This window comes from Oncorhynchus mykiss, chromosome 12 (genome assembly GCF_013265735.2).
Source record: "Oncorhynchus mykiss isolate Arlee chromosome 12, USDA_OmykA_1.1, whole genome shotgun sequence".
NCBI lineage: Eukaryota > Metazoa > Chordata > Actinopteri > Salmoniformes > Salmonidae > Oncorhynchus > Oncorhynchus mykiss.
Genome location: NC_048576.1, coordinates 23,416,874 through 23,442,490, shown reverse-complemented (window position 1 = coordinate 23,442,490; position 25,617 = coordinate 23,416,874). Strand labels below are relative to the sequence as shown.

General features: G+C 44.7%; 1 protein-coding gene across 1 annotated transcript; it reads left to right on the top strand.

The window, feature by feature from the left end:
* Positions 1-3,779: 3,779 nt before the first annotated feature.
* LOC118937815 (trace amine-associated receptor 13c-like) lies at positions 3,780-4,773 on the top strand. The gene has a single exon (XM_036939495.1). It carries the CDS (start codon positions 3,829-3,831, stop codon positions 4,771-4,773), a length of 945 nt encoding a protein of 314 aa, XP_036795390.1. The 5' UTR covers positions 3,780-3,828.
* The last annotated feature ends 20,844 nt before the right edge of the window (positions 4,774-25,617 follow it).

Genomic DNA, 25,617 nt, shown 5'->3' with positions numbered 1-25,617 from the left:
TGTTGATTATTACATTATAAAGTGGTTAAAAAAGTATCAATGGTGTAATAGCTTAAAACAATAATGTACTAACGACCTACAGTATAATCACTCTATCTTTAATGGCATGAAATGAGGAACATTGCATTTGCATCCATTGCCACAACATAATTGCACTTCCATTCTGACCTTACAAACAGCCAGTGTCATAGAAAATAAAGAAAAACACACTCCTCAATTTGATGATATATCTTGCAGTCAGTACCAGTCAAAAGTTTGGACACACCTACTCATTCCAGGGTTTTCCTAAGACGTGCTTGCCTCTACTTCCTATACATATACAGTACCAGTCAAAACTTTGGAGACACATACTCATTCAAGGGTTTTTCTTTTTCTTTTTTCAAAGTAGCCACAGATGAATGAATTCTGCACCCAATGTGCTTATTTTAATTGTATTTCTTTTACCCCCCTTTTCTCCCCAATTTCAATCTTGTCTCATCGCTGCAACTCCCCAACAGGCTCGGGAAGTGCAGGTCAAGTCCACCACAAGGAGTCGCTAGAGCTCGATGAGCCAAGTAAACTGATTTGATGTGTATCACATTTTTGGTGAAATATTCATAACATGTGGCGGGAATTCTGCACTTTTTTATAGTTGACTTTCCAATTTTTAAAGATACCTCTAGCTTAAACAGACAGATTTTGATGGGGATTTTTTTATTACCCTAATTGGGTTTCCAGGCGGATGCGGACATCGACTTCAGAGGTAGTCCTACTAGAAACCTGGTTACATGGGTTAGTGGCAGGCCAGTTAGTCAAGAACTTCGTCATAACCGTAACATGTCATTTGCAGATGCAACGAAGGAGCGCCATGGAAGGAGGTGGTCGGACATCCATGGGGAGGCCCAGTGTGCTGGGGCTGTATAGCATCCACCCCAGAGAGGGGCAACCCCCATGCCCACTTTCATGGAGCAATGGAAGAAGGAACTACAAGCATAATTGATGACTGAGATGCAAGGTGAGATGAAAGCCTCTAAAATGCACGGAATCTCAAGTAACACTGTTCAGTGTATCTTTAATTCAGAAGTGGACCCAAAACATTGGGTTACTTGCGCAGCCCCGGTTCTATGCGAATATGAGTTACACTTATCGGAGAATCACAAGCTCTAAATATCCAATTACATAGTGTCAGTTGGAGTCCAACAGGTCGAGGGATCCATTCACCCGCCAACTGGTCATTCTTGAGCATGCCTCTCTTCCTTGTGCTCTTGTGAGCAGGGAAAAGCGGTGACACATCTGTCGTGGATATTCAGCACTGAGAGAGACTTGGTCATTTCTTCAAACAATCATCTTATTTAATTTTGATTAATTATTGCAGTAATGAACCCAGTCAGCCCAACAGTCTTGACTGTTGAGATGAGCAGCCTTTAAAGACAATGCACCATTTTTGTATCGCTGATACCAAGATTGCTTAGTCGGTAATTTCTTACCTCCCACAAGCCACCTTGGTTATCTACACAGGATGGTGTTTTACTTAGTTTCCCAGATGCCGGGGCCTCCACTTGCAGGGAGGTGTCCAAAAACACAGAGTTAGTCTCCGCTCTAGCGCAATACTCTCGCTTTCATCAAAGCAAATGGGCCCGACACATGCTGGACATAAACAGTAGACACGCTCTATTTCCTTCAACGGGACGAGCGGTGGGTGTAACCACAAGCTCCAAGGCGTGACAATATACAGTACCAGGCAAAAGTTTGGACACACCTACTCATTCCAGGGTTTTTCTTTATTTGTACTATTTTCTACATTGTAGAATAATAGTGAAAACATCACAACTATGAAATAACATATATGGAATCATGTAGTAACCAAAAAAGGGTTAAATCAAAATATATTTAACATTTGAGATTCTTCAAAGTAGCCACCCTTTGCCTTGGTGAAAGCTTTGCACACTCTTGGCATTCTCTCAACCAGCTTCACCTGGAATGCTCTTCCAAAAGTATTGAAGGAGTTCCCACATATGCTGAGCACTTGGTGGCTGCTTTTCCTTCACTCTGCGGCCCAACCTATCCTAAACCATCTCAATTGGGTTGAGGTCGGGTGATTGTGGCAAGGTAATCTGATGCATCACTCCATTAATCTCCTTCTTGGTAAAATAGCCCTTACACAGCCTGGAGGTGTGTTAGGTCATTGTCCTGTTGAAGAGCAAATTATAGTCCCAAGCGCAAACCAGATGGGATGGTGTATTACTGCAGAATGATGTGCTTTGAACACCACCACACTTCCTCCTCCATGCTTCCCGGTGGGAAATACACATGTGGGGTGTATGGTGGTGGTTGGAACCAAAAATCTCAAATTTGGACTCATCAGACCATAGAACAGATTTCCACTGTTCTAATGTCCATTGCTTGTGTTTCTTGGCCCAAGCAAGTCTCTCCTTATTATTGTTGTCCTTAAGCAGTACTTTCTTTGCAGAAATTCGACCATGAAGGCTTGATTCATGGAGTCTCTTCTGAACAGTTGATGTTGAGATGTGTCTGTTACTTGAACTCTGTGAAGCATTTATTTGGGCTGCAATTTCTGAGGCTGGTAACTTTAATGAACTTATTCTTTGCAGCAGAGGTAAATCTGGGTCTTCCCTTTCCTGTGGCGGTCCTCATGAGGGCCAGTTCCATCATAGCACTTGATGGTTTTTGTGACTGCACATGAAGAAACTTTAAAAGTTCTTGACATTTTTTTGGACCTTCATGTCTTAAATTAATGATGGACTGTCATTTCTCTTTGCTTATTTGAGCTGTTCTTGCCCCTAATTTGTTCATACAGTATATTCTGAAAGTATTCAAACCACATAGACAGCCGTACCAGGCTGTGATGCAGTATGCCGTCGTTGGTGCTCCTGTAGAAAACTGTGAGGGCCCTCGGGAACAGGCCAAATTTCTTCAGAATCCTGAGGTTGAAGAATTGCTGTGGTGTCTTCTTCAGCAAGTGCACTACAGGCGATACAGGCGATACAGACAATGGTACGCTCAGCCAAATATGCGCAATTGGGTGCACACTGCCTTCCATCCAAGACACCTACAACACCAGGTGTCGCAGGAAGCCCAAGAAGATCACCAGGGACTCCAGCCACCCGAGCCATGGCCTGTTCTCCCTGTTTCCATCAATAAGACACTGGCAGTATAGGAGTACCATGCAAAAACTGTAAGACTGGCAAAAATCTTCTAAATACAGACCATCAGGCTGCTGAATAGAGGTCACTCGTCAGCTACCTTGTCCCTCTGTCTCACCCCCTCTGCTGCTTCTCCATGGACATTTACCATTCCCCCAACCCCAGTCTTCCTCCACCCCCTCTGCTGTTCCCCCCGCCATCAACAGACGTTTTACCATGCCCCCATCCCAGTGGACATGTATCATCGCTACAGTTGTTAATAAGTACAGTTAAAACATAACAAATGTTATTTTTTATCATTTACATTGTTTTACTTAACTTTGTCCTGCAATGTTGGAGCTCGGAGCTCAATAATTTCACTGTACACTGTACATGTGGCTATTAAACTATTTAATCTAAACTAATCAGTAAGGCTGAAGGACAGGCTGTGTGGACACAACAACATCCACTCCTGTCATGCATCACATCACGGATTCACAAATTTGCTAATCAGACCGTTCGAGCAGTAGTGTGCTCACGTGTTTATGTTTTCGTGGTGTGTGTGCAGAGAGACTCTGAGGAGGGGAGTGTCTGTCAGTCAGTCTGGGATAAATAGAGAGACAGAGCTCAGAGTTTGTCAGAAAGTTGACCTGACAGTGTCACACACAGGACCAAGCAAGAACTCGCCCATTTTTACCCATTACAAATGGAGGAACACGAAGATGCTCAATACTGTTTTCCAGACCAAAACTCTTCTTGCAGAAAGGCTTTGCTATCGACATCTATTTACATAACACTGTACGTCTTCATCTCATTGACTTCAGCGGTTACAGTATTTTTGAACGTACTGGTGATCATCTCCGTCTCTCACTTCAAGAAGCTCCACACTCCAACCAACCTGCTCATCCTTTCTCTGGCGGTGGCAGATTTCCTCGTGGGACTGATTGTGATACCAGTAGTGGCTGTAACAGTAATGGAATCATGTTGGTTCTATGGGAAATATTTCTGTGTGATTTCTCTATATATCAATTATTTATGTCTCTCTTTATCTATGGGCAATTTGATCTTGATATCTATTGACCGCTATGTTGCTGTGTGTGATCCCTTGAAGTACCACTCAAAAATAACAATAACAAGAATAATTAGTTGTATATCAATAACCTGGTGTTGTTGTATCATATACAATGCTGTTATTTTAAATAACTATGTTAATATGAAGGTACCCAGACAGTGTTTGGAAGAATGTTTTGTTGTTGTAGGATTTATCTGGAGGAGCATCATTGACATTCTATTTTCAAGTGTTATCCCGTGCTCAATTATTATAACACTTTATTTGAAAATATTTGTTGTCGCCAGATCACAGGCCAGAAAGGTATTTATAAAAGAGCCTGCCACCAAGTCTGGTGTTAAAACTGTACAGTCAAATAAGTCTGAGAGAAAAGCAGCAAAAACTCTATCTATTGTAGTTTTCACCTATCTCACTTGTTGGATTCCAATTTTTTTTATCCAGTTTTCTCACCAATCATCAGTTTCCTTAAGCTTTCTGCCATGTGTTAATTCCTTAATTAATCCAATAATTTATGCTTTCTTTTATCCATGGTTCAAAGTGACAACTAAACATATTTTAACTCTGAAGTTAAGGCGGTCATAGTTCCTGCATTTTTATTCCTAAATTTGACAAATATAGATTACTTATTTAATGTAACAATACACTGACGTAGAATTTCATTCTGAGAAAGGTTCAGTTAACAGCTGTCATTATAGGTACATGTGGTATTGATTCAGAATTTGATGTTGATACAGTTTGATTTGGAAGGATTGGAATGACTGATTCATTGCAGAATGCATAAGCTTGTTATTAATTGATTGTAGTTCCATGTTATGTAAAAGTATAGTGCAATGAGAACTTCATGAATCATTTTATATGTTGTTTAGAAAGTGTAGTTAAATGATTCCATAATATCAGATTATGTTCAGGTCTAAGTTAATGGTGTATCGTGTAAGACGTTGAGGGTTAATGTAAGAATGTGCAATTATGGGTAACACCTCTTAAGGATTAGCCCCCTTTTTTCCCAGTTTTCGCCTAAAATGACATACCCAAATCTAACTGCCTGTAGCTCAGGCCCTGAATGTTACGGTGCGTGAATGAGGACCCAAAAGCGAATCAACTTAAACAGAGCTTCTTTAATTACCAAACATAGGTAGGCTCAGATGGACCGGCAGATTCCGACAGGACAGGACAAGGTTACAGCAAACATGACGGCAGTCTGGTTCAGGCATGAATGACACAAACAAACAAGAATCCGACAAGGACAGGAGCAGAAACAGAGAGAGATATAGGGACCTAATCAGAGGGAAAAAGGGAACAGGTGGGGAACGGGGTGAATGGGTAGTTAGAGGAGACAAGGGACAGCTGGGGGAAAGCGGGGGAGAAAAGGTAACCTAACACGACCAGCAGAGGGAGACAGGGTGAAGGGAAAGGACAGAGACAAGACAACATGACAGTACATGACAGTACCCCCCCACTCACCGAGCGCCTCCTGGCGCACTCGAGGAGGAAACCTGGCGGCAACGGAGGAAATCATCAATCAGCGCACGGTCCAGCACGTCCCGAGAGGGAACCCAACTCCTCTCCTCAGGACCGTACCCCTCCCAGTCAACTAGGTACTGATGACCACGGCCCCGAGGACGCATGTCCAAGATTTTACGGACCCTGTAGATAGGTGCGCCCTCGACAAGGATGGGGGGGGGGGGAAGACGAGCGGGGGCGCGAAGAACGGGCTTAACACAGGAGACATGGAAGACCGGGTGGACGCGACGAAGATATCGCGGAAGAAGAAGTCGCACTGCGACAGGATTAATGACCTGAGAGATACGGAATGGACCAATGAACCGCGGGGTCAACTTGCGAGAAGCCGTCTTAAGGGGAAGGTTCTGAGTGGAGAGCCAAACTCTCTGACCGCGACAATATCTAGGGCTCTTCGTTCTACGCTTATTGGCAGCTCTCACAGTCTGCGCCCTATAACGGCAAAGTGCAGACCTGACCCTCTTCCAGGTGCGCTCGCAACGTTGGACAAAAGCCTGAGCGGAGGGGACGCTGGACTCGGCGAACTGAGATGAGAACAACGGAGGCTGGTACCCGAGGCTACTCTGAAAAGGAGATAGCCCGGTCGCAGACGAAGGAAGCGAGTTGTGGGCGTATTCTGCCCAGGGGAGCTGTTCTGACCAAGACGCAGGGTTGCGAAACGAAAGACTGCGTAAGATGCGACCAATAGTCTGATTGGCCCGTTCTGCTTGACCGTTAGACTGGGGGTGAAAGCCGGAAGAGAGACTGACGGAAGCCCCAATCAAACGGCAAAACTCCCTCCAAAATTGAGACGTGAATTGCGGACCTCTGTCCGAAACGACGTCTGACGGAAGGCCATGAATTCTGAAAACATTCTCGATGATGATTTGTGCCGTCTCTTTAGCAGAAGGAAGCTTAGCAAGGGGAATGAAATGAGCCGCCTTAGAGAACCTATCGACAACCGTAAGAATAACAGTCTTCCCCGCTGACGAAGGCAGTCCGGTGACAAAATCTAAGGCGATGTGAGACCACGGTCGAGAGGGAATAGGAAGCGGCCTGAGACGGCCGGCAGGAGGAGAGTTACCGGACTTAGTCTGCGCGCAGACCGAACAAGCAGCCACGAAACGACGCGTGTCATGCTCCCGGGTGGGCCACCAGAAACGCTGGCGAATGGAAGCAAGCGTACCCCGAACGCCAGGGTGGCCGGCTAACTTGGCAGAGTGAGCCCACTGAAGAACGGCCAGACGAGTAGGAACGGGAACGAAAAGAAGGTTCCTAGGACAAGCGCGCGGCGACGGAGTTTGAGTGAGTGCTTGCTTTACCTGCCTCTCAATTCCCCAGACAGTCAACCCGACAACACGCCCCTCAGGGAGAATCCCCTCGGGGTCAGTGGAGGCTACTGAAGAACTGAAGAGACGAGACAAAGCATCAGGCTTGGTGTTCTTAGAGCCCGGACGATAAGAAATCACGAACTCGAAACGAGCGAAAAACAGCGCCCAACGCGCCTGACGCGCATTAAGTCGTTTGGCAGAACGGATGTACTCAAGGTTCCTATGGTCAGTCCAAACGACAAAAGGAACGGTCGCCCCCTCCAACCACTGTCGCCATTCGCCTAGGGCTAACCGGATGGCGAGCAGTTCGCGGTTACCCACATCATAGTTACGTTCCGACGGCGACAGGCGATGAGAAAAATACGCGCATGGGTGGACCTTGTCGTCAGAGAGGGAGCGCTGAGAAAGGATGGCTCCCACTCCCACCTCTGACGCGTCAACCTCGACAACGAACTGTCTAGAGACGTCAGGTGTAACAAGGATAGGAGCGGATGTAAAACGATTCTTGAGGAGATCAAAAGCTCCCTGGGCGGAAACGGACCACTTAAAGCACGTCTTGACAGAAGTAAGGGCTGTGAGAGGAGCTGCCACCTGACCGAAATTACGGATGAAACGACGATAGAAGTTCGCGAAGCCGAGAAAGCGCTGCAGCTCGACGCGTGACTTAGGGACGGGCCAATCAATGACAGCTTGGACCTTAGCGGGATCCATCTTAATGCCTTCAGCGGAAATAACAGAACCGAGAAATGTGACGGAGGAGGCATGAAAAGTGCACTTCTCAGCCTTCACAAAAAGACAATTCTCTAAAAGGCGCTGGAGGACACGTCGAACGTGCTGAACATGAATCTGGAGTGACGGTGAAAAAATCAGGATATCGTCAAGGTAAACGAAAACAAAGATGTTCAGCATGTCTCTCAGGACATCATTGACTAATGCCTGAAAGACAGCTGGAGCGTTAGCGAGGCCGAAAGGAAGAACCCGGTATTCAAAGTGCCCTAACGGAGTGTTAAACGCCGTCTTCCACTCGTCCCCCTCCCTGATGCGCACGAGATGGTAAGCGTTACGAAGGTCCAACTTAGTGAAAAACCTGGCTCCCTGCAGGATCTCGAAGGCTGAAGACATAAGAGGAAGCGGATAACGATTCTTCACTGTTATGTCATTCAGCCCTCGATAATCTATGCAGGGGCGCAGAGACCCGTCCTTCTTCTTGACAAAAAAAAACCCCGCTCCGGCGGGAGAGGAGGAGGGGACTATGGTACCGGCGTCAAGAGCTACAGACAAATAATCTTCGAGAGCCTTACGTTCGGGAGCCGACAGAGAGTATAGTCTACCCCGGGGGGGGGTGGTTCCCGGAAGGAGATCAATACTACAATCATACGACCGGTGTGGAGGAAGAGAGGTGGCCCTGGACCGACTGAACACCGTGCGCAGATCGTGATATTCCTCCGGCACCCCTGTCAAATCACCAGGCTCCTCCTGTGAAGAAGAGACAGAGGAAACAGGAGGGATAGCAGACATTAAACATTTCACATGACAAGAGACGTTCCAGGAGAGGATAGAATTACTAGACCAATTAATGGAAGGATTATGACAAACTAGCCAGGGATGGCCCAAAACAACAGGTGTAAAAGGTGAACGAAAAATTAAAAAAGAAATGGTTTCACTATGATTACCAGAAACAGTGAGGGTTAAAGGTAGCGTCTCACGCTGAATCCTGGGGAGAGGACTACCATCCAGGGCGAACAAGGCCGTGGGCTCCTTTAACTGTCTGAGAGGAATGTCATGTTCCCGAGCCCAGGTCTCGTCCATAAAACAGCCCTCCGCCCCAGAGTCTATTAAGGCACTGCAGGAAGCTGACGAACCGGTCCAGCGTAGATGGACCGACAAGGTAGTGCAGGATCTTGAAGGAGAGACAGGAGTAGTAGCGCTCACCAGTAGCCCTCCGCTTACTGACGAGCTCTGGCCTTTTACTGGACATGAAGTGACAAAATGACCAGCGGAACCGCAATAGAGACAGAGGCGGTTGGTGATTCTCCGTTCCCTCTCCTTAGTCGAGATGCGGATACCTCCCAGCTGCATGGGCTCAGCACCCGAGCCGGCAGAGGAAGATGGTAGTGATGCGGAGAGGGAGGCGACGGAGAGCGCGAGCTCCTTTCCACGAGCTCGGTGACGAAGATCAACCCGTCGCTCAATGCGAATAGCGAGTTCAATCAAGGAATCCACGCTGGAAGGAACCTCCCGGGAGAGAATCTCATCCTTTACCTCTGCGCGGAAACCCTCCAGAAGACGAGCGAGCAAGGCCGGCTCGTTCCAGCCACTGGAGACAGCAAGAGTGCGAAACTCAATAGAGTAGTCTGTTATGGATCGATTGCCTTGACATAGGGAAGACAGGGCCCTGGAAGCCTCCTCCCCAAAAACAGATCGATCAAAAACCCGTATCATCTCCTCCTTAAAGTCTTGATACTGGTTAGTACACTCAGCCCTTGCCTCCCAGATTGCCGTGCCCCACTCACGAGCCCGTCCAATAAGGAGAGATATGACGTAGGCGACACGAGCAGTGCTCCTGGAGTAAGTGTTGGGCTGGAGAGAAAACACAATATCACACTGGGTGAGGAACGAGCGGCATTCAGTGGGCTCCCCAGAGTAACACGGCGGGTTATTGATTCTGGGCTCCGGAGATTCGAAAGCCCTGGAAGTGGCCGGTGGATCGAGGCGGAGATGGTGAACCTGTTCTGTGAGGTTGGAGACTTGGGTGGCCAGGGTCTCAACGGCATGTCGAGCAGCAGACAATTCCTGCTCGTGTCTGCCTAGCATCGCTCCCTGGATCTCGACGGCTGAGTGGAGAGGATCCGAAGTCGCTGGGTCCATTCTTGGTCGGATTCTTCTGTTACGGTGCGTGAATGAGGACCCAAAAGCGAATCAACTTAAACAGAGCTTCTTTAATTACCAAACATAGGTAGGCTCAGATGGACCGGCAGATTCCGACAGGACAGGACAAGGTTACAGCAAACATGACGGCAGTCTGGTTCAGGCATGAATGACACAAACAAACAAGAATCCGACAAGGACAGGAGCAGAAACAGAGAGAGATATAGGGACCTAATCAGAGGGAAAAAGGGAACAGGTGGGGAACGGGGTGAATGGGTAGTTAGAGGAGACAAGGGACAGCTGGGGGAAAGCGGGGGAGAAAAGGTAACCTAACACGACCAGCAGAGGGAGACAGGGTGAAGGGAAAGGACAGAGACAAGACAACATGACAGTACATGACACTGAAGCATGGATATGTATATTATTGGTACCATTTGAAAGGAATGTAGTAGAATATAGCGCAATAGTACAGGCAAATAAGACTGAGAGAAAAGCAACGACTCTAGCTATTGTTTTTTTCACCTATCTAAATTGTTAGATTCCATTTTGTTTTTGTTCTTTAGCAAAATTTTGATTAATCATATTTCTTAAGCTTTCTGCCAGTTGTTATTTCTTTTAGAAAAACAATTATTTCTGCTTTCTTTTAACTATGATTCAAAGTGACAGCTAAACATATTTTAACTCTGAAGTTGAGGCGTTCACAGTTCCTACATTTGTATTCCTAAATTTGACAAGGGTTTGTCATTGTTATGTTCAACTACAGTATATTGTTGATGTAATTGCTTCTTTCACGTAGCAATAAACTGAAATTACATCAGTTAACTGTTGTCATCGTAGATACATGTTGTGTTGATTCAGAACAATTTGGCAGGCAAGGTCACCAAAGATATTTTCAAAATTACACATTCAACTTGAGTCACACAGACTACTTTATTTTCAATTATCAAATCCTCTGATAACCCTGTTGTGTAATGAACAGTATTCAAATAGTACATTTTGAGGACCAAGTTGAATCTAACTCAATGATATGTGTTAGTATTTGATGGCTATCTGTAGAGTATGAAATGACAGAAATATTCATGCCCCAAAAGAGATACAGTATATAAACAATCACAGGATTGATCTGGTTATCGTCACAAAAGTTGCATTATAGATGTTCCTTGTGCCAAAGTTGGATAGAATATCTTGCTGATATCTAGATGATGAAAAAGGCCATCCAATTATTTCCTAAAGAGGTTTGGAGGCTGTAGTTGAAGCTGTTGAGGCGGGCTAACTTGATTGAAATGTTATTTTATAATGGAATCACCTAAAGGGCTTTTTCGATCTAACTAAATTTGATTAAACAGCACGGAACAGGAATCATATTTCTTGGCCACTTAAGGAGTGAAAGGAGTGGGATATTGATGTTCATTAAAGTCATTGTCAAGGACCAGCTGATAGTTGTGCCAGTTTGCCAGGCAGGACTGGGTTAGATAAATCGACAGTACAGCACTCTATTAGGCGCTGACCTGAAACCTGGTCCTCTCTCCAGGCCTGTGCTGATGTCCTGACTCTGTCTCACGCTTGGTTGGAACCCAGGGAGAGTGACATTTCAGTGAGGGCCTCAGGCACCCAGGTCAGCGAGAGGACCCCTCACACCAGGAGTGATGACAGAACAAACAGAGAGGGAAATGTCAGGGAGAATTGCACAGCACCACGAAGAGCCCCACTGCCTTGTGGGATACATACTCTCTGGGACTCTCCTGTCAGTCCACCCAGACAGATTCAATGGATCCACAGATATGCTGTACTGTGCTATGTTGTAGTGTGGTTGAGTACCAATGATGAAACACATGAGTCAAGGCAGTGGTTTCAAAGTATCACTAAATGTCGTTTTATATTTTAGGATCATGTTGAGTAACTTGTAAAGTAAGTGCTTTCTGTCATTTATGGTTAATGGTGTTTCTCCATTTCTGCATGGGAAGTGTCAGTAGCCTCGTTTACACCAGGTGCTAACATATTTCCTTTGTCCTGATCTTTTCCAGATTCTGATTGTGCCCACATTGTAGCGGTTGCATCTACCCATGGTAGTAAAATGTGTCTCTTATCTGTCTACTGTGTCCAAATTGTGACCATATTTCCTGGTGCCTTCCTGTATGCAAAACAGATATTCTTTCAAAATAATATGAATTTATTGATTTTAAGGCAATTATTGATACCATAGGTCAATGGTGCTACCTGTCCATGATTTTAGAGACCGGTATAATTATGATTTAAATGGTTTGACCGTCCAGATACAATGGGTCCCTGACTACCTCCAGAGGTGGTCAGGAAGATCTGACCATAATCAGATCTCAATGTGTCTTTTAAACAACTATCAGATCTCAATGAGTCTTTTAAACAACTAGACCTGTCTAAAAATGTGGGCTCAATCAGAATGTGGACAAGATCAAGAGAAAGGACGTATGTCAGAACCAGGTTTAAATGGGGCTATTAACTCACACAGTGGCGTATAGTTGGTCCACCCAGATAGTACATAACTGGTTTCTACTCCAACCCCACATGACCTTTTCCCTCATCTCGCTCATCCCCCAAAGCAGTTGGATTCTGACATTTTCAGAGCTACCTAGTCAAGAAACATGTTCACCACTTTATTTAATTGGCAGGCTTTGTGATATTTAAGTAAGACATTTGAAGGCCTGGATCTTCGACATGGATACACACACACACACACATTTTGAATAATAAGTTGCTTTAACATTTTGTTGAACATCATCTCATTTGCATATCAATAGACTCCTGCATCAGATCATTACTGTGACTGCAGTGCACAATAGATGAGTAGCTAATAATATGTTTGTTAACAGGCTCTCCAATCTTCTTCTTTTAGGGTAAGCGATGGGAGTTGGCAAGGTTATTCTGGCCACTAGATGGCAGTCCAAGATAGGCCAGTGCTCAAGTGTCTGGCTAGCTGCCAGCTTCCCTGCACTAATTTTATGGGAATAAGGCCATGGACAAGACTTTGCTTATCATGCTCATTATACAGTACAAAGCACAGTTAAACACATTCAGCTAATGTGAGGTTCTGACAGAGGGGGTGAATTTATCCAGTTGGGCTAACGTCAAAACAAAAGCAATCAGCAAGCAGCCTCCACAAGAAACAACATGAAAAACAATTATGTTTTTGCATCCAAGTTCCCAACCAAAACATAACACAGTCCTTTATCCACTGACTGTGGAATGGATTGGATTTTAACCAACTGAGGTACTCAAAGTGCTTTACAAAGTAAGGGACAAACTCACCTCATCCACAACCACTGAGACCCTGATGACACGTTGAGGTGTTGAGGTTATGAGGCGTTCACTCTGACATCATTAGAACACTCAATATGTCCATTGATGAGTGTCGAGGAGGCAGTGGAGAAGTCAGAATCAGCTGTAGCCTTCCGGCATCAATGTGAGGTAGAAAGAGCATTGGTAAAGGAGCTCTGATAAATACAGCTCAACAGATATAGTGGTGGTGGAGGGGTTATCTCAGAGATAACCCTATAAACAGTAGTATGCTCTGAATGTACCATTACACTCTATCAAATGAGTGTAATGATACATTGTCAGAGTTTTGTGTTTCCTGGAGGGTAAGAGTAATACCACAGGGAAAAACTCTGAAATGAGTTTAAAATGTATGGGATTTCCACAGGCTCAGCCCCCGGACACTAGGTGACCGATTTACTAAGTGTTTGCACCAGGTACAATATTTGCACTTGTTTCTTAATCTTCTGAGGGATTAAACATAGTAGGTAAAAAAGCTGAGTAAAAATGAATATTGATACATTATAGAAAATATATGAGGCTGTTATATATGATTTATTTGCCATTGGGATAACTCAAAACATATTTGAAGTATCGCAGTTAAAACTTGTTATGGCTGCAATCCCGATATTGGGATCGATATGACAACTACCAGTGAAAATAGAGGGCGCTAAATTCAAACCACAGAAATCTCGTAATTACAATTCCTAAAACATACATTTGTCTTATATCATTTTAAAGCTATTCTCGTTGTTAATCCCACCAAAGTGTTTGATTTCAAATAGGCTTTTCAGCGAAAGCACTACAAACGATTATGTTAGGTCTCCATCAAACCGCCATAAGCACAGCCATTTTCCAGCAAAATATAGCATTCACAAAAAGCATGAATGAAGATTAAATGAATCACTAACCTTGAATTATCTTCATCAGATGACACTCATATGACTTCATGTTACACAATACATGCATGTTTTGTTTGATAAAGTTCATATTTATATAAAAAAATCTGAGTCTACATTGGCGCGTTAGATTCACTAGTTTCAAAAACATCAAGTGATTTTGCATAGCCACATCGTTTCAACAGAAATACTCATCATAAATGTAGATGATAATACAAGTTATACACATGAAATTATAGATATGCCTCTCCTTAATGCAACCACTGTGTCAGATTTCAATTTTTTTTACGGAAAAAGCAACCCCTGCAATAGTCTGAGACAGCGCTCAGAACAGTAGCCAAATTAGCCTCCATGTTGGAGTCAACAGAAACCAGAAAATACATGATAAATGTTTCCTTACCTTTGATGAACTTCATCAGAATGCAGTCCTAGAAATCCAAGGTCCACAATAAATGCTTAATTTGTTCAGAAATGTCCTTTATTTATGTCCAATTAGCTACTTTGATTAGCGCGTTTGGTAAACAATTCCAAAGTCACAAAGCGCGTCCACTATAACGTGACGAAATGTTCCATAACAGTCAGTAGAAGCATGTCAAACGATGTACTGAATAAATCTTTAGAATGTTGTTTACAAATATCTTGAATAACGTTCCAACCGAAGAATTTGAATTATTTCATATGAGCGGTGGAACGCAAGTCCTTCCCCTGTGAACGCGTCCTTCCCCTGTGAAATAGTCACCACTCATGGCTGTGGTGACTATTTCCTGTGTCAATCGACCCCCCTTCACATTAGAGTCATCAGACAAAGTTCTATTGACTGCTGACATCTAGTGGAAGGCGTAGGAAGTGAAAACTCATCCATATCTCGCTGTAATTTCAATGAGACCTCGGTTGAAAATCTGCCACCTCCAGAAAAAAAGAAACAGGAAGTGGAATTTCTCAGGTTTTTGCCTGCTATAAGAGTTTTGTTGTACTCACAGACATTATTCAAACAGTTTTAGAAACTTCAGTGTTTTCTATCCAATACTAATAATAATATGCAAATATTAGCAACTATGACTGAGGAGCAGGCCGTTTGATATGGGCACCTTTCATCCAAGCTACTCAATACTGCCCCTGCAGCCATAAGAAGTTAAATCGTCCTATGCCTTGAATTTGTGCCAAAATATCCAAAATTGGTTGTATCATACTAATGTTGAGGAAACACTTTTTTGAATTGAGGAATGTCCACAAAAAATGAAGAAATAATTTCAAATAACGAGGCAGAGAAGCTGAGATTCATTGGTTATTGTTATTCAAATTAATCATTAGGGTTGAGTTACTAGAATACAGCTAATGTATGTTCCCACTGGGCACAAGCTGGTTTAATCAACGTTGTTTCAAATGTAATTTTCAACATATTTTGACGTGGAATCTATGTGGAAAATACATTGGATTTGAAAAAGTAATCAACTGTTTTTTTTGTGTGTGAAATTTCAACCACAGGATTACGTCATCATGGTAGCCAAACATTATATAAAATATGTTGAATTTGTACCTTTAAAACAATGTCAGATTTTCAACTTTATATAACGTTGATTGATTGTTGAATGATTGTTGTGAGATTCACTGTTGCTATTGATGTCAGTCCAAAGGGAAGGTTTAACAGAGCAAATTAAATGTGGCCATACTTTATCAGTCATCAATGATGCTATTTAGGCCTCAACACAATTCAATATAACTAAATACATTACATTTTAAATCAACCAGAGCTTGAAACACTGGGCCTATTCCATCAACAGCAATTGTTTGTATTCAACCCAGAATTCAACTAAAAATAGACTATATAATAGTACTAGGGATTCAAGCTCTGGTTGATTTCCAATATAATGTTATTTAGTGATGTTGAATTGTGTTTAGTTGTCAGATCAACAAATATCAACATTTGAAGGAGATGCATCTTCTGCTTTGATATTTCCATCTGTGCCACTGACTTAGTCTGGCTTTAATTCCAGTTTGTCTACAAATAAAAACATTTTATGTTGGATTCACGTCTTCATCTGAAACGAAAATCACAGTTAAAGATTAGGACTAAGTCAAATCAAAATGTATTTCAAGTTTGATTTGATTTAGTACTTTTCTATGACTTAGCTTTTTTTTATTTATTTGGAGACAAACTGAAATTATAACCAGACTAAGTCAGTGGCACAGATGGAATTATCCAAGCAGAAGATAACTAAGTCAGCGCAGAAGATAAATCTCCTTCAAATGTTGATACGTGGTTGCGTTGACAACTAAACATAATTCAATGTCACTTTTGAAATACAGTAGATAGCCTAAAGTTCTGTTATCTCAAAAACTAATGTAACATTCAACCTTAAAATGAGTAACACATCCATGGCCAATGTATAGTTGTAGTAACCATACATTTCTTCTTATGTAATCATATAAAGTGTGCATGTTCAAGAGAGCATGCATAGGTCATCGCAGGTCTGTGTAGATCTTCACAATTGCTTTAATAATCTGCAGAATCTCGAACGGCATGTACTTTTAATGTAATGTCAACTGCAATCCTTTTCATTTGCTTCTGCTCTTAGATAAAGCACAGTGATATCACATGAATCTGTATAAATAAACAACACATCTGACATTGTATTCCCATTTGAACTTTGCTGGGCTTTGAAATGGTTGAAAGCTCATTAATATCACATTTACAGTAGGTGACTAGCTAAACAACAAATAAGACAGATTTTCCATTGGAATTTGGTTTTGCTTTTAGATGGTTGAAAGCATAGGGATAACACATTTTTGAGTGGGTGGATATACTGTAGGTTGTAATCTCATTGAATAACGTCTTAACCAAATATTACCTCATTATCCACGTTGAAATGACGTAGTGGGCTCTGTGTGTAGGTATGTGAATGAATGCCTTGTAGGAGGAAAGATTCTGAAATAAATTATACAGTACAGAGTTGGCACCACAGGTTCAAAAATGTTGTGGCAAAAGTTGTACGTGTCTTTTCTGGGGCCTGGAGGTTTTCCTGATCTTCATGATCTCATGACAAAGTCTGGGTCCTATTCGTAGACTATGACAAAATATTATTATATTAGATAGCTTCCCTTTTCATCTGTGCTATGACTATAGGGCTGTAGGGCAGAGATACATGTATGTCAGAGAGGAGAATATAGTGAAATCAGGCTGTAGGGCAGAGAGACAGTTGACAAAACAACTCTGTATGGTGGAGATATCAGGAGGGAAATGCCACCACCATAGGGCCTGGAGAAAGTGTGGGATCCGTTCTAGAGAGCTTGCCAGTTCTGTGTGCGTGCAAGGTTTGATTCCCCATAACACTGTGGTGTTATGTCCCTCCTTCACCCCTCTTTTTGCCCACATCAGGCAATTTGTAGCAGTTACATTTTTTTGTCCATGATACCACTTACCTCTCTCATGGGGAATCCATCAATCTCTCATTCTAGATGAATTCAGAGAAAACCAATAATCAACAAATTACACAGAGTAGCATTAATGCTCACAAAGGCTTCCCTTTCAGCGCTTTCCTTTCCCGAGATTTATATAATAAAATGCGTTGGCCCTCTGAACAAACAGGATAATTATGCCCTACGGTCTATCTGTCGCTTGTCCGGCACGGCCAAGTGGAAAGAAACACGTTATTACCGCTCAAAGGTTTCTGCTGGAGGAATTAGGATAAATAAATGTTTTATGAAGTAACACGATTTTACAGTTGAATCCTTATCCAAAATCACCACATTATGTCCAACCCGTTACACGTTTTCATGTTCATTTTTTTCCCTGTAAGAAATGATCACCCTAACACACACTTAATTTGTTTTAAATACTTTTTTGTTTCCTGTACTTTGCAATGATGAGAAATATCAGTGAATGTGATGAAAAATAAACACATTCAAATGTTTTGCTTCCACTGACCAATCAAGTTCGCACACACATGACATGCTTGCATTCAGCAGAGCTGTAAACAGCCGGGCCTGAGAAGTCTGAACACCCAGTGAGCAGAAGGCCACCAGTGCCTCAGCCTACACAGACAGGTCTATTCTCAACACAGAATAATTCAGTCTGGGCTATCAGATCTCTGAGGTGTACAGTAAGTGGTTCAATCAGGCCTTTAGAGAGCAGAGGGATTGAAACCTTTCCTTCTGATCTTCAGCTCTCCCTCCAACAGATGAACCTGCCAGCAGCATTGTTCAGTGGAGCAGATGGTGTCTTAAAGGACAGGCCCAGTCGCCATCAGACTGCTCTGCCTCTCTGTTACGCCAGTCAGTGACTGCAGCCACTGCAACCATATTGCTACACTTTCCAAGAACAGAGGCAGTGGCAGCACCATATGCCCTTTTCCTAATGGCCTGAGCATCTGCTTTCCCTGCCCTGTGTTTGGATAGCGTCACAAAGACCTTTTACCTGGTGCATCACTTTCCACATGCTGAAACCCATGGCTTTTTTTTCCTGACATATGTCCCATTGTTTTCATATCAGCGTCTTCTCTTCATAGGTCAAAGACATGTGTGAAGTGCAACGGTTCAAATTCAAATAATTTCAGCCCTCTTATCCCTACTGTTTGAACAGAATTTTAACAAAGCAATTTTCTCCAAGTCTGATATTATGTGGCATAAACATACTTGCAGGAAGTAGGGGTGCTGCGGGTGCTTCAGCACCCCCTGATAAATACATAAAACATATATTTTCAATTCAAAATTTGTGAACTAGGCCTTTATTACTCCTCTATGAGCGTCAATTTTTTTGACAGCACCCCCAACCCAATACATCTTTCCACAGCCATGGATATAATGTGAAGGTGGATGAAGATAGTTTGAACCATCTAGGTGTACACCATCCAGGTGGGAAAAGACAGCTATTTAATTTTAAAAGGTCATTATTATTGTTTGGAGAACGCAGGACTGCCAGATGAGACAAGAGTAAATACTCTGAGGAGAGAAGTGGCAACCTCATGATGGGGTTGAAGTGCTAGAAGCATAACAAAAGCAAAAGCACTTCCAAAGGGCATTTGGCCCTTCACATTCGGCTATAGGCTTTGCAGATATATTGTGTTAGGCCCTTACTTTGAAATTAAATTAATATTGCATGCTGTTTCAAATGTCATCTTCTGTGAATGCCAAGTTTACATTTTCTATGCCAGGGGAATGCATAAGGACCTTTCAATCAAAAAAGGCACCTTCTTCTAGACTTTGTATTAATTATGAAAATGCATTCAGGGCAAGGCCATCCAGATGTCTAGTAGCAATTGGAATTTAAAAGCTTTTTTTGCTTGTTATTTTTAACTTCATACTTGTGGAAATCCCCAATGCATTTCAGGGGATTGCTTCCACAGTCCAATTAGCATTTGGAGCAATTACAGTGAAGAGGAAGGCCACGGTAATTCACCAAGCAAGAAATGTAACTGAAGGAGGGTCAGGGTGTTTGGTTGTGTAACGAAGGGGTTGAATAGAAACTTGGCCAAACAGGGGCTTTCAGGAATTAGGAACACAGGTTAGGGTGAGGCCATTTAGCTATGTTTGCAATATCTTTATTGTAGCCCTATCCTGTGCTTTTAAAAATATTTTAGCAGGTGCTGCTAAATGGTGGCTGGTATGGTGAAGTGTGTGTATAATGCGTAGTTTATATTACTTCCAGGAGAACGACTTCCCCCCTCTCATTGAAGCCATAAAGTTCAAGGCCGACCGTGGTACTACAGGCGGTTGTTTCCAGAAAGCAAGGTCCCCCATTATAGTGACTGGGAAATGCCAATCTTCGTCGTGAATATTAGTGTGAATAAAAAAACATTTTGAAGACAATCATGGTACCAATAATTGCTTCTATTACACCAGATGTACAGGTACAGTATATACTGTAGCAGTTTAATATGATTATGTAGTTAAATGGCTATTTGGTGACACTATAATCATTGTTGTTCGGCTTTGTTAATTGTATGTTGTCAGAGTGGACCATGTCTAGATCTGTTGACTGTGGGTTGCGGTAGAGGTCGCCAATCGCTTAGAATCCTTGTAGTCTGCAATTACAGGCAACGCATACACCACTGAGAAGTGAGAATGTTACGCCACCTCAATGTTTAATGAGTAATTATCTCGACTAATGCCCACACTGTGTCTCAGCTGTCAGCAATCTCTCAGACTTTAAATGTGAGTCTGGTGTAAACTTCATAATTGCCCTCAATGTGGAGCCATGAATAATTTGACATTTACATTACATTTTAGTTAATTAGAATACACTCTTATCCAGTGACGAACAACTACTGCATTCATCTTAAGATAGCTAGGTGAGTCAACAACACATCGCAATCATATAAAAGTACATTTTTCCTCAACAAAGTTTTTATCAGAAAAGTCAGTGCTAGTAGGAAAAGACAAGTGCCTTTTGGGGGGGATGTTGTAGAACGTGAACCTGCAGGAGTGAGTCACTGCTTTGATGTTTGTAGAGAACGACAGGGTGTTGTCCAGGGTCACGCCAAGGTTCTTTGCACTCTGGGAGGGGGACACTGTGGAGTTGTTGTCACGCCCTGACCATAGAGAGCCTTTTTATTCTCTATTTTAGTTAGGTCGGGGTGTGACTAGGGGGGAGGGGGGTCCTATCTATGTTGTTTATTTCTATGTTGGCCTGGTCCCAATCAGAGGCAGCTGTTTATCGTTGTCTCTGATTGGGGATCAGATTTAGGCAGCCATTTTCCCACTGTGTTTTGTGGGATCTTGTTTTTGTGTTGTTGCTTGTGAGCACTCCAGAACATCATGTTTCGTTTGTTCTTTATTGTTATTGTGCATTTCATTGAATAAACATGTGGAACCGATATCACGCTGCGCTTTGGGCCGAATGTTCTTACGACGATCGTGACAGAAGATCCCACCAAACCAGGACCAAGCAGCATGCCCATGAGGAGAAGTTATCCTGGGGTTAGGAGGAGATCAAGGAGGAAAAGATATCCTGGACTTGGGAGGAAATCATGGGAGGACACAAAAGCCTTCCTTGGAAGCAGAAGCAATTAGATAAGGGAGGACAGCGACGACGCCGGGGTTCGCGGCCACAAAGAAAGCCCTAAAAATAGCCCAAATTTTCTTTTGGAGGGAGGGGCACAAGGGGTGGTCGGCGGAGCGGAGGAGTGAACCAGAGCTAGTCTGGGAGAAGATGGAGGAGAGTGAACGGAGAGAGTCAGAGACAGTCAGTGAGTTGCTGGAGAAATTGGAGGAGAGAGAAATGAGAGAGTTGTTGTGTTGGTGTATGATGCTCGACATTCGCTCTAAGGAGCGTGTTATCAGTTTGATGCCACCTGAGTCAGCTCTCCGTACCCGTCCTGAGGAGCCTGCTATCAGTCTGGTCAAATCTGTGCCGGCTCCATGCACCAGGTCTTCAGTGCCATTCCACAGCCCAGTAGGTCCTGTGCCATCTCCCCGCGTCATCTTTCCGGTACCATGTGCGGCGGCTCTACACACCAGGGCTCCAGTGCGCATCCACAGCCCATTAGGTCCTGTACCAGCTCCCTGCACTTGCCGTGCGAAGTGTGTCATCGTTCCGGTACAATTTGTGCCTGCTCTACGCACCAGGTCTCCTGTGCGCCTCCACAGCCCAGTACATCCTGTGCCAGCCCCTCGCACTCGCCCTGAAGGGCTTGTCACCAGTCCGGTGCAACTTGTGCCGGCCCCACGCATCAGGCCTCCAGTGCACCTCCCCAGTCCGGAACCTTCTGCGACGGTCCACAGTCCGGAACCTCCTTCGACGGTCCACAGTCCGGAACCTCCTGCGACGGTCCACAGTCCGGAACCTCCTGCGACGGTCCACAGTCCGGAACCTCCTGCGACGGCCCACAGTCCGGAACCTCCTGCGACGGTCTACAGTCCGGAACTTCCTGCGACGGTCCACAGTCCGGAACCTCCTGCGACGGTCCACAGTCCGGAACCTCCTGCGATGGTCCACAGCCCGGAACCTCCTGCGATGGTCCACAGCCCGGAACCTCATACAACGGTCCACGGTCCGGAACCTCCAGCTCCATGGTCAGAGCCTTCCCCTGCGCCGATGCCCAGTCCAAGCACGGCATTCAGTCCTGCTCCAAGGCCGGAGCCGTCATCTGCGCCGGTGCACAGTCCAGGCACGGCGGCCAGGCACGGCACGGCGGCCAGGCAATGGCGGCCAGTCCCGCTCCATGGCAGGAGGCTTCCTCTGCGCCGGTGCCCAGTCCGGGCATGGCATGCAGTCCCGCTCCAAGGCCGGAGCCTTTCTCTGTGTTGGGGCCCAGTCCGGGTATGGCGTTCAGTCCAGCTCCAAGGCCGGAGCCTTCCTCTGCGCCATTGCCCAGTCCAGGCACGGCGACCAACTCAGCTCCATGGCCGGAGTCTTCCTCGGCGCCGGTGCCCTGTCCAGGCACAGCGTTCTACCCGGCTCCATGGGCCGGACCTGTGGTCTGCACCGGAGCCGCCACCGACACTAGACCTCCCCGGTTGTTTTCAGGTTTTGCGGGAGGGGGGGGGGGGGGGGGGGTACTGTCACGCTCTGACCAGAGAGCCTTTTTATTCTCTATTTTGGTTAGGTGGAGTGTGACAAGGAGGGAGGGGTGTGTTCCTATCTAGGTTGTTTTTTTCTATGTTGGCCTGGTATAGTTCCCAATCAGAGGCAGCTGTTTATCATTGTCTCTGATTGGGGATCATATTTAGGCAGCCATTTCCCACTGTGTTTTGTAGGAGCTTGTTATTGTTTTGTTGTGTTGTTGTTATTTTCCACCATAATTTGCTAATAAATTCATTAAAAATACTACAATGTGATTTTCTGGATTTTTTTTCTCATTTTGCCTGTCATAGTTGAAGTGTACCTATGATTAAAATTACAGTCCTCGCTCATCTTTTTAAGTGGGAAAACTTGCACAATTGGTGGCTGACTAAATACTTTTTTTGCCCCACTGTATATCTATCTATCCTATATCTATCCTACCCTACCTTTCTAAGGTCTTCGAAAGCCAACAAACAGATTACCGACCATTTCAAATCCCACCATACCTTCTCCGCTATGCAATCTGGTTTCAGAGCTGGTCAGAGCTGGTCATGGCGTGCACCTCAGCCACGCTCAAGGTCCTAAGCGATATCTTGAACCGCCATCGATAAGAAACAATACTGTGCAGCCGTATTCATCGACCTTGCCAAGCCTTTCGACTCTGTCAATCACCACATCCTCATCAGCAGACTCGACAGCCTTGGTTTCTCAAATGATTGCCTTGCCTGGTTCACCAACTACTTCTCTGATAGAGTTCAGTGTGTCAAATCGGAGGGTCTGTTGTCCGGGCCTCTGGCAGTCTCTATGGGGGTGCCACAGGGTTCAATTCTTGGACCGACTCTCTTCTCTGTATAAATCAATGATGTCGCTCTTGCTGCTGGTGAGTCTCTGATCCACCTCTACACAGACGACAACATTCTGTATACTTCTGGCCCTTCTTTGGACACTGTGTTAACAACCCTCCAGGGAAGCTTCAATGCCATACAACTCTCCTTCCGTGGCCTCCAATTGCTCTTGAATACAAGCAAAACTAAAAAGCATCCTTCACTCATGCTGCCAAACATAAAACCGACCATCCTACAAATCCTCGACTTCGGCGATGTAATTTACAAAATAGCCTACAATACCCTACTCAATAAATTGGATGCAGTCTATCACAGTGCCATCCGTTTTGTCACCAAAGCCCTATTACTACCCACCACTGCGACCTGTACACTCTCGTTGGCTGGCTCTCGCTTCATACTCGTCGCCAAACCCACTGGCTCCAGGTCATCTACAAGACCCTCCTCGGTAAAGTCCCCCCTTATCTCAGCTCGCTGGTCACCATAGCAGCACCCACCTGTAGCACGCTCCCCATGCAGGTACATCTCTCTGGTCACCCCCAAAACCAATTCTTCCTTTGGCCGCCTCTCCTTCCAGTTCTCTGCTGCCAATGACTGGAACGAACTACAAAAATCTCTGAAACTGGAAACAATTATCTCCCTCACTAGCTTTAAACACCAACTGTCAGAGCAGCTCACAGATTACTGCACCTGTACATAGCCCATCTATAATTTAGCCAAAACAACTACCTCTTTCCCTACTGTATTTATTTATTTATTTTGCTCCTTTCCATCTCTACTTTGCACATTCTTCCATTGCAAATCAACCATTCCAGTGTTTTACTTGCTATATTGTATTTACTTCGCCACCATGGCCTTTTTTTGCCTTTACCTTGCTTTATCTTGGCCAGATCACAATTGTAAATGAGAACTTGTTCTCAACTTGCCTACCTGGTTAAATAAAGGTGAAATAAATAAATAAATAAATAAATAAAACTCAACTCATCAACTGGTCTACGGGGGCTATCATCGGCTGGAGTCTATTCTGCCACGCCCATTGTCTAAAGTCGGCACAACCTGCCGTGGGACGTCTTCCTGGGCCCTCGGAGGTGGCTCCAGACCTCTCTGACATTCCCGCAGAGTACCAGGACCTCCGGGAGGTGTTCAGCAAGGCCCATGCCCCTTCACTTCCGCCGCACAGCCCCATGACTGTGGGATTGACCTTCACCCTAGTACCATACCACCCCGGGGACGTCTGTACTCGCTGTCGGGACCAGAGAACAAGGCTATGGAGAACTACATTGGGGACTACCTAGCTACAGGATTTATCCTTCCCTCCTCCTCTCCCGCTGGTCGCAGGGATCTTCTTTGAGTAGAAGGACAAGACCATGCGCCAGTGTATTGACTACCGGGGCCTCAATGACATCATAGTGAGGAACCGTTACCCGCTACCACTCATTTTCTCGGCCTTCGAACCGCTCCAGGGGGCCGCGAGCTTCTCCAAGCTGGATACAAAACTCCTACCACATGGTGCGGATAAGGAGATGGGGAGGAATGGAAATCCGCCTTCAATGCCCCTTCGTGTTACAGGCTCTGGTTAATGACATTCTCAGCAACATACTGAACTGGTTTGTCTTCATCTTCCTTGATGACTCCCGATCCCCCCAAGAACACTTGCTCCATGTCCGGCCGGTTCTCCAGCGCCTTCTGGTGGAAAAGTGCAAGTTCCATCGCTCCACTATTCCCTTTCTGGGCTACATCATCTCTGCTGTCCAGAGGGATCCCGATAAGGTGAATTGCATTGGCCTCAGCCGATATCCAGGGTGCTGCCGCAACGCTTCCTGGGGTTCGCCAAATTTATCGATGCTTTATCCGGGGTTACAGCACCCTGGCATCCCCCCTGTCTACCCTCACCTCTACCAAGGTTCTGTTCATGTTGTCCATAGCTGCTGACTGGGAATTCTGGGACCTTAAACACAGCTTCACCACAGCTCCAATCTTGGGTCATCCGGACCCTTCCCGTCAGTTTGTGGTGGAGAATGATGCTTTGGATGTTGGAGTGGGAGCTGTCCTGTCCCAACATTCTGCCCTTGACCTTAAGCTGCATCCCTGCACCTTTTTCTCCCACAGCCTCAACACCACAGGGAGAGGATTTACAATGTGGGGAATCGGGAGCTTCTCGCGAAGAAGATGGCATTGGGGGAATGGAAGCACTGGCTCGA